Below are 8746 nucleotides of genomic sequence, written 5' to 3' on the forward strand. Positions count from 1 at the left end.
TAGGTTTAAGAGAAAGGATTACACATTACTTCACTTGTAATTGAGTATTGATTACATTATAAAAAATTAAGCAGTTTTGTGTGATCTCAATTTAATTGTGCCACTTGCATGACAACAACAAAGCACTGAAGAGCTAATTGAAGGAAGGTAACTCAGTTAGATATGTCTATCTAACTGAACACTGGCATGTTTAATACATGAGTTACCGGTACTTTGTTTAGCCTTTTATTCAGAGGCATATGTTCTGTGCCTAACTGTTAAAACCTTGAATTCAACAAATGTGTCAATGGTACATTGGCACAGAGCTGGGCTGCTTTCATGAATGTGTCCACAACAAGATGAGCAAAGTGGGGATCCACTGAGTCCTAAAACGTCCTGGCTCTGATGAAAAGCAACTGCTTTTGTACATGTCAGGGGACGATCTTTGAATTTTAAGGCAAAACCTAGAGATTTATGCTGCAGTTTGTAAAACATGGATGACATTTGTAGCTCAGCTTCTAACGAAGAACAAACTAAATTGTGGTTTATCTTAGCCAAATCAGTGAGGTGTGCATCGAGGTGATGGCCTCATGTTTTTTGGGAAGTTACTTACTATTACCCTGATATTTAAGACAGCTATGGGAGAAAAACAACATCAACAATATATACCATTTAAGTAACTTGAGTGTGTTTACAGTATTTCTACTTTCTTCCCCATCATGCTTCAGCTCCGCCTCCTTTACACAGCCTTGATTTCCCCAAACACTACTTTAACTGACTAAATTTGGTTGGAATGCTGATCAAACACACACATCAGGGCTGATTTGCTTAATTTTGTCACATACTCACTTCATAGTAACATGCAGGCTTGACTGAAACAGACCTACAGGAAACACGACTGTGGGGTCTTGTCAGAGGTCTGAAATCTGAAATGTTCTGCTGTCTTTGTAGTCAGGTGCTGTCTTTTTTGGTTGTACTGTCAGGATACATAACCAATGAGAGTGTTTTAATTTCAAAGACTGTCTATGCATAGGAGATTAATTAATTTAATTCATTAATTTTCATCTGTGACCTGCTTGATTGCCTGAAACTGTCAGTTTAACTGCAGAGCAGTGTGTATTACTATGTTTCCGTACCTGTAGCTCACTCGGTTATTAAATTCGAAGACTTGCCTCATTTCCATGAATTATGGAAATCACGCATCTGAGGATCTTTGTAGGAATAAGGTTGAGAACACAATTAAATAAGCCAATTTGAAAAGAGAAACATATTCTGTCGAATTAGATGACTAACAACGCCCTGTAAATTATATGCAGAATCAAATGAGCATAAACATTTCTAACTGCTTATTTGTGTTTTTTTTTTTTTTTTTTTAGCTTTTCACACAATAGACGAAGCTGCAATCACCAGCCGCACAATTAAACTAATCATTCAACAGTGTGTGTTTATTGTTAACGGATCAAAGCTGTGTAATCAGCGGCTGTTCTAACATTTACAGGAATTAGCCTCACCTTAGTTAAAAACTTCTCTTCCACCACAGTTGTGTTTTAGTCTACTAAAATATATTTTTTCAATTATGAATGTCCGATTATGACCACCAGAAGCTTACAGAGAAGCTGAGTTCCAAGGATCGCACATAGTGCCAATGTCGAACAGGGATGAAGAGCACATCTCCAGGGTGTAACACACATTCCAGATATGGAACCTCAGCAAACAGCGGGAAGCGCTCTGTGTCTGGATTCTCCACCTCCACCTGCATTGGAGAGTCAGATACACATTACATATATTTGCTGGTTCAACATGTGCTATCTCTGCGGACTGTCAATCCCACCTGACTGGTATTGTGAAGCAGTTGTGATTGATGAGGGTACAGCTTGTCTGTGTCCTCCGGGGAATATAGGCGAATGTATTTGCTTCCCACCACCTAATGTTTATACAGAGGGTGGTAAACAAACTTTTGATTACATGACATATCACCAGCTAGATTCATAAAGTGATGTTATTGTCACCTGAGCCAGGAAGTTCTGCTGAGGGTCATGGTGAAGGGGAGACACTGTACCACCAGGGCCGAACCATGCATTGACAGTGATATTGTCTTCATCGCCGTCACCCAGACAGCAGTAATCAGGGAAACAGATGTCTTCCTTCAGCTCTGGTATCTAAGGGGATATCAAACAATCAGTAGTAGCACCAATAGCACTAACTGTCAGAGACTGTCAGAGCTGTGCTCACAAACTTGAACTAATGCGTCATCTCAGGGGCACCTTAAATTTCTCTAGGTTACATTAACTGTGTAATTATGTTCATTTGTTTGCTGCTATGTGTATGTATGTATATGAGTTTTTCCCGTATATATTGCATATATTGTCCTTTGATTGTTTTTTGATGTATGCTGCTGGTACTACTAACTAACTTCCCTACAGGGATTAATAAAGCAATCCTTAATCTTAATCTTAAACTTGCTAACAGCTGGAAAAGAAGCTGCTTCAGGAAAACGATGCATTGTCATAAAATGTAATAGTATTGAGCCCTTGAAGATAAAGTCTGATTGATTTCAGTGATTCCTGAAATAACATTTACTAAGAGTCTTCAATAGGTTGAATATGATTAGATTTTAGTGTGTCCAAATAAAGTTTTTTTGGCTTTGTGTGTCCATACTCATAAATTCTGGCAGTTAAATTACCTTATAGTGCAGTCTGTGTAACAAAGAGTCATGATACAGCAACTTTTTCTACCTTCAATGAGCTCTAAGTAAAGCCTTACAGAACAAATCTATCACCACTAATTCTGTTATGTAATAAAATCATTATTCTAAAATATCATATCATTATACATTATATAATTAAAGAACTGAATTTGCTCAGTTGCTCCTGCATTATTAGAAATAAAATAATGATGAAAAATGAAGATGTAGTGTAAAAGACGATCTATCAAACACCCACAAATACCCATGGTTTAGCCTGACAAGTTGCCCTTTTTGTAAAGTTCAGTGCAGACAGAGCACTGACTGCTAAAAAGTCAATAATGTTCAAAGAAATGTGAAGTGAGGATGACAACTATAAAAATAGAATCTTGATCTCCATTAACTAGTAAATAGAAGAATCAATGTATTCTAAACTGTACCTGGTCAAAAAGCTGGTGCTGAGCCAGATAACCCACAGTTTTCACTCCATCCTAAAATCAAAGTATTGTGTTAGAAATCACACAGTGTATTATGTTTCTGTGTTCATCTTAAGAACCCACTTACTCTATTCAAAATGTACCTATCGATAAACTCATTGACCGTGAGCAGCGTTTGTGACCAGTCTTCGTCTGTGTACCTGGATCCCACCTCCACTGGAACGGTCCGACACCCAGCCAGAGACCTCAGGTATTCTATGCTTTACAGGACGGGAGAATAATTACTGGCATAGCTCACAAATAAGCCTGCTCATTTTACATTCAAGCAACGCTCAAACTGTTATATATGCGCTTCAGGTTCAGATGCCAGGAGCTATATGTCAGATGTCAGAGTGAACAGTCAGCTGTCAGGACTCAGCAGTCAGAGGGAGGACAGTGAAAGATGTTCTTAAATTGATGGGAAGTTATATCAGACTCTGGTGTTGGGCTAAGAGTCAGAAATTACCTGACCTGAACTCAGTTTATGTCGTTTGCTTCATTTGAAGCATAATAAATGTTGGCAAAACATACCTCCAGAAGTGTTTGTTGAAGGCAGGCCAGTGGTCAATGACTCCTTCTAAAATCACTGGTTTGAGGGGGAGCAGGTAGTTTCTATTGAAGTTTTCCAAGGAAGGACACTTTAACCTGGGAACTGCCAACTCTTCTTTGATTACAGGAAAAAGCCGGCTCTCAGGCTTTATTCTCTGTCAACAATGTCGAAACAAAATTCAAACTTTGGGGGAAAGAACATGTCTAAGATCAATTTTCTTTAAATTATAGAGGAGCTATTAATAAAGTATTTTAGAGCTTCATCTTCTAAATAAATGTTGTGTTGATTCAAATGCCATTGAATGTGTATCCTCAATTTTTTGGGGAAATTGTTTCAGTTTGACAAATGACTATGGTTTGGTACTATGAATGACCTCACACCAAAAAAGTGCAGAATATTTCCCAGGAGGAGGATTTTATTTGATATTTACTTTCTTGTTTTTGCTTCATATCAGCTGCATCATCTGTCCAATACAAAGTAAAGTGAACATCCTGCAGGAAGGATCCTGCAGGATGTTCACTTTACTTTGTATTTTTTTAGTTACAGTAAAGTGTAGATTGGATGTTGTTGTTGACGCCAAACATGCAATTATTAAGGAAACCCAAGATTATTGACAAGGATTAACAATTGGATGGATATGTAGATAACAAAATGGCACATCACTTACCTTGACCTTAGCGTGATCATCTTCTGCCTCTTCTTTAGCCGCTTTCCTAATTTTATTTTGCAGAATCCTAACAATACGCTGCAGTATGTTATCCATGATGGCTGCACCCATGAGCAAACCCATGTCACAAGTCCTGACAGCCTCCAGAATGTCATCCTCTGTTGGACTATTACGGCACAGTGAGGCCACTTTGAACAAGCAGCCATAAGAGTACACACGCCTCCACTCTTTGTCCACATGGCGCCATGTCCCTGTATTCAGCCTCTCCCATGAAATGTCCAAAATGATCTGAGCAAGGAGCATATGGCTGGTGCTCACCGTGTCGTGGTACAGCTGCTGCCGGGACCATTTCAGCATTTCCACCACACTCGACTCCACTTTGTCACTGAACTGCAGAGGGAACTGATCTTCATTAGGAGGCAGAATGGCGGAGATTTTTGACCACAGCGAAGCCATTGCCGAAAGGGTCTGTGGGATGAACAAAAGAGGTGGTTCACACTAAACACAAAACTATAAAGCTTGTCTAACAATTTTCTGTGGTTGTAATTGAGTCACTTGCTCTGCTTGGCTGAATCTGGGCCTCTGCTGTAGGGAAACAGATGTATACATCTAATTTCCAAACTGGCAACTACAAAGTGCAGGTGAGGCACATTCTGAGCCAGTGACACAATGATGACATGTTGGTTTGTGGAACCGCCAGCTCTACCTCTGTGTGACTCCATCCCTGTTTGGAAGCTCTGTAAAGCTGCAGTTGCTGCCAAAGTATGAGACAGCCTTTGGGCACCTGATTCATTTGACTCACAGTCTTGTGAACTGTGAGGGAGTCTGAACTAAACAAAGGTGAATAGCTGCATTTAATATGCCACATGCCTGAGGTATGATATGACCCTGAAATGGACTGCAGCTGTACTCTCAATACTGACTATAATTCAGTCACATGAGTCAAATGTGATAAATATTCCATTAAAGAGAGTGGGAATCAGAGAAGCGTACAATTCATTTACCCTTCAAAAAACAATAAACAACGAATCATAAAGGACACTAAACGTCTCACACACACAAAATTTGTGTACGCATAATGTGCATATAATGTTACGTGTATAAAATCCCATCTTCCAAAAGTCCCTTTAATCTTTAAAATACTGGTAGCCAAAGCGGAGATAAATCTTCCAAATGCTGTATTTACCTGTTATTACCATTTGATAAATTCACCCGTAACGAGGGAGCTACTACTCCAGTCCATACAACGCCAAACGAAACTGCTGCTACCGGTGTGACAACAAAAACATACCGGAAGGGAACGTCTTTCGCGGAAATATTGGTTCCACATTGCTTCTATGGTTTATTGAGACTGAATGAAAAACGTAAATCTGATGCAATAAATTACACAATGAGAATAATTTGACAAACTAAAAAATGGTAGAATTTTATTTATGTTTACATATAAAAGACATTTGACTTTGCTTGAATTCTTCTGTCCAGTAGGGGGTAGTAAAATCTGCTCCAACCCAGATGGTAGTCTCTAAAGTCACTGGCACTGAAAGGAACTGCATCTTGTTAAGTACAAGGGCACGCTATTGTTTGGCATGTGTTGCCATTGTACTATCTTAAACCATCCTACATTCTCCTCCTACACTTCAGTCTTGCAGAGACTCAATAACCCACTGCCTGTGCTCTGTCCTTTCAGAATTGAATACAATATAATTGAAAAAAAAATAGATACTTTATCAATCCTAAGAGAAATTCAAGTTTATGAGCCAGGTGTACCCAAGCTCAGTGAGTTAAAATGAAACATCCCTCCAGTGAAAGCTCATTAACATATATTAAATACAGTAAATTATAAATCTGCCTCAACAGGTGAACAAGAGCACAATTGAAACAACAACTGTCATAATAAATGATGACATAATTGTTGCACAAACATTTGTTTTTCTCCACTCCTGCCCCTTCTAAGTTTTGTGTAAACACATATTCCTGGAAGGCTGATTGATATGTATCTGCTGATGTGAAGCTAAAACAATAATTGGGTTTGATTGAGGTTGATGTCATACAGAGATATTTGAGTTTCTCATTGCTTTTTTTGTAGGCGAAGTCTGCCTGAACAAACATGATAGGGAACCTTCAACAGGGAATCTATACACACACTGCACTATTATCAAATGTCAAACACTCTCACATAATCTCAGCGCACACTGTAGAGCTGTTCCTGTATGTAAAGTAGATGGAAACAAAAGAGAGACAGCCTGCCGTTGCAGGAATCACAGGGGATTTTAAATTGTTTCAAGCATTTTCTATTCATTCTCCCTGTGGCAACAGCATATTTCTGTTGTTCACTTACTAGCATGAAGGTAAGAAATGACAGTGCTGGCCAAAACTGCAGCATGTTCTTTTATATTTTCTTAAGCTCTAAAAAGGGACTACACAAAAAAGTAATTACAAATGTAAAAAAAAACAAAAACATAAAAGCAGTGTCTGAGTTTGAAAAAACAAGTAAATAAAGGTGCTGCTGAGTAAGACAAACATCACACCACGAAGCGAATGTCTGTTCTTGTGTGTGCAGTGAGGGTGGTCCCCACAGGAAAAGCCGATGTATTATTCAGATGTGTCTGATGCTGTGGTTGTAAGACAGTGTGGGGCTGCACTGAAGGTCAAAGGCCCAGCAATGCTGTGCCTCCCTGTGCTGTCAGTCCAAGCCGTCCTTCCAGAGCTTCATCTGCATGGGTCAATGACCTTTCCTCCTTAGGTTCCTCAGAGGGCTTGGTTAGCTTGTATCATTCAAAAAATCATTTTCAAATAATATCAGTATATATACAAACACACACACATACGTATATGTGTGTGTATCATTCAATTTATAACAAAATGTCCTAAATTGTGAGGGTTTGTGTGTCCTGCCATCCAAGGTAATGGTACCAAAATGTTAGTAAAACTGTATGAAGACATCAACACCAAAATGTATGCCTGTTTATTAGGATGATTTATCTGAGCATGAACTGAAATATAATATATATATATATATATATATATATATATATATATATATATATATATATAATAAAATTAGCATCTGGTAGCTAGAAAAGGCTATTGTAAATAAATCATCTGGTCATGGTGTCAGTACTTGTATGCTTCACTGATATAGTATTCCACATTATTTTTTTTGTTTTCTACACAGGAGTCTATCCAACATTATGGATGTAATATTGCATGTGGCTGATTGTGTAATGGCACTTATTCTGAACTACAGTAGTCAACATTTGGTGGATCAAAAAAGGTAAACCTGTGCCCATGTCCTAAGACAAGAACGGGTATTATTCAAAAATTCAGGACAAATTTGATAAAAAGTTTTGATCCACTTCAAATGTTGACTACTGTATTTGGACTGTATGTGTGTCCATTTGCATGGATCAGAAATTCTACAACACCAGTTTTTGGCATTGCTAAGTCAAGTAAGCTTGACTCAGCAGCAGCTGTAACCAAGACAAAACAACCCACATGGGTCAGTCTATTTCTGACCAAGAAAAGGTTACTAATAATCCAGATGGATTGGTTTTAGCCAAGTAGTTTTTAGAGTGTATCTCTTTACCTAAACAAATCACTTTTGTGAGTTACAATCATATAATCTTTATTGGCCATGTTACGTGGCTGACAGTTCCTGAACACCTATTAAAAGTATATATACACTGTCAACTTCATTTGGTCTACCAGGTTGGACCCTTTTGCCCTCAGATCTGCATTCATGGTGTCAGAAGTAAATCTGGCCAGAAGTGCTGTATACTCTCCATTCATGGTGTCACATATTTAACAAGGTGTTGGAAACATTCCTCAGGTTTTTCTCCATATTGACATGACAGCATCACACAGTTGATGCAGATTTGTAAGCTGCACACTCTAAAGGTTCTCTATTGGACTGAGAGCTGCTGGCTGTGGAGACCGCTGTGCTCATAAAGGGATGGACATGGTCAGCAGCAACACTCAGGTAGGCTCTGGTCTTTAAACCAGACTTAGTTGGTACTAAGGCCCCCCCCCCTACACACACACACCGTTACACCCGCAGCAGCGTGAACTGCTGATACAAGGCAGGATGGATCCATGCTTTCATGTTATTTACACCAAATTCTGAGCCACCTGAAAGTAGCAGCAGAAATGTAGACCCATCAGAGCAGGCAGAGTTTTTACCATCTTCTATTGTCCTGTGTTGGTGATTCTGTGTGAATTGTAGCCTTAGTTTCCTGGTCTTAGTTGATAGGATCAGGACCTGGCGTGTTCTTCTGCTGCTGTAGACCATCTGCTTCAAGTTTGTTGTGTGTTCAGAGATCCTCCTCTGCACACCTCGGTTGTGCTTTTTTGAGTTCCTGTTGTCTGACCATTCTCCTCTGACCTCTGACATG

At 39.0% G+C, this 8746-nt stretch overlaps 1 protein-coding gene across 3 annotated transcripts; it reads right to left on the bottom strand.

The window, feature by feature from the left end:
• Positions 1-1334: 1334 nt before the first annotated feature.
• kdm8 (lysine (K)-specific demethylase 8) lies at positions 1335-5620 on the bottom strand. 3 transcript variants are annotated; one of them, XM_028411356.1, is made up of 8 exons: positions 5542-5620; positions 4356-4823; positions 3670-3842; positions 3227-3359; positions 3103-3153; positions 1989-2138; positions 1811-1903; positions 1335-1732 (listed from the first exon to the last, which is right to left on the bottom strand). In XM_028411356.1, exons 2-8 carry the CDS (start codon positions 4809-4811, stop codon positions 1568-1570), a joined length of 1221 nt encoding a protein of 406 aa, XP_028267157.1. In that variant the 5' UTR covers positions 4812-4823; positions 5542-5620; the 3' UTR covers positions 1335-1567. The 3 variants fall into 3 exon arrangements, with proteins under 3 accessions (XP_028267157.1, XP_028267155.1, XP_028267158.1); XM_028411354.1 differs by having other exon boundaries at positions 5552-5619; XM_028411357.1 differs by having other exon boundaries at positions 1704-1903; positions 5552-5619.
• Between the last annotated feature and the right edge of the window lie 3126 nt (positions 5621-8746).

The sequence above is a fragment of the Parambassis ranga genome, chromosome 8, assembly GCF_900634625.1.
Source record: "Parambassis ranga chromosome 8, fParRan2.1, whole genome shotgun sequence".
Lineage (NCBI taxonomy): Eukaryota > Metazoa > Chordata > Actinopteri > Ambassidae > Parambassis > Parambassis ranga.

Coding starts and splice junctions, on each gene's coding strand:
- kdm8 (XM_028411354.1), bottom strand. Junction 3,843..4,355: donor ATGATCACGCTAAGGTCAAG/GTAAGTGATGTG, acceptor CATTGTTGACAG/AGAATAAAGCCTGAGAGCCG. Junction 1,904..1,988: donor AGCAGAACTTCCTGGCTCAG/GTGACAATAACA, acceptor TATAAACATTAG/GTGGTGGGAAGCAAATACAT.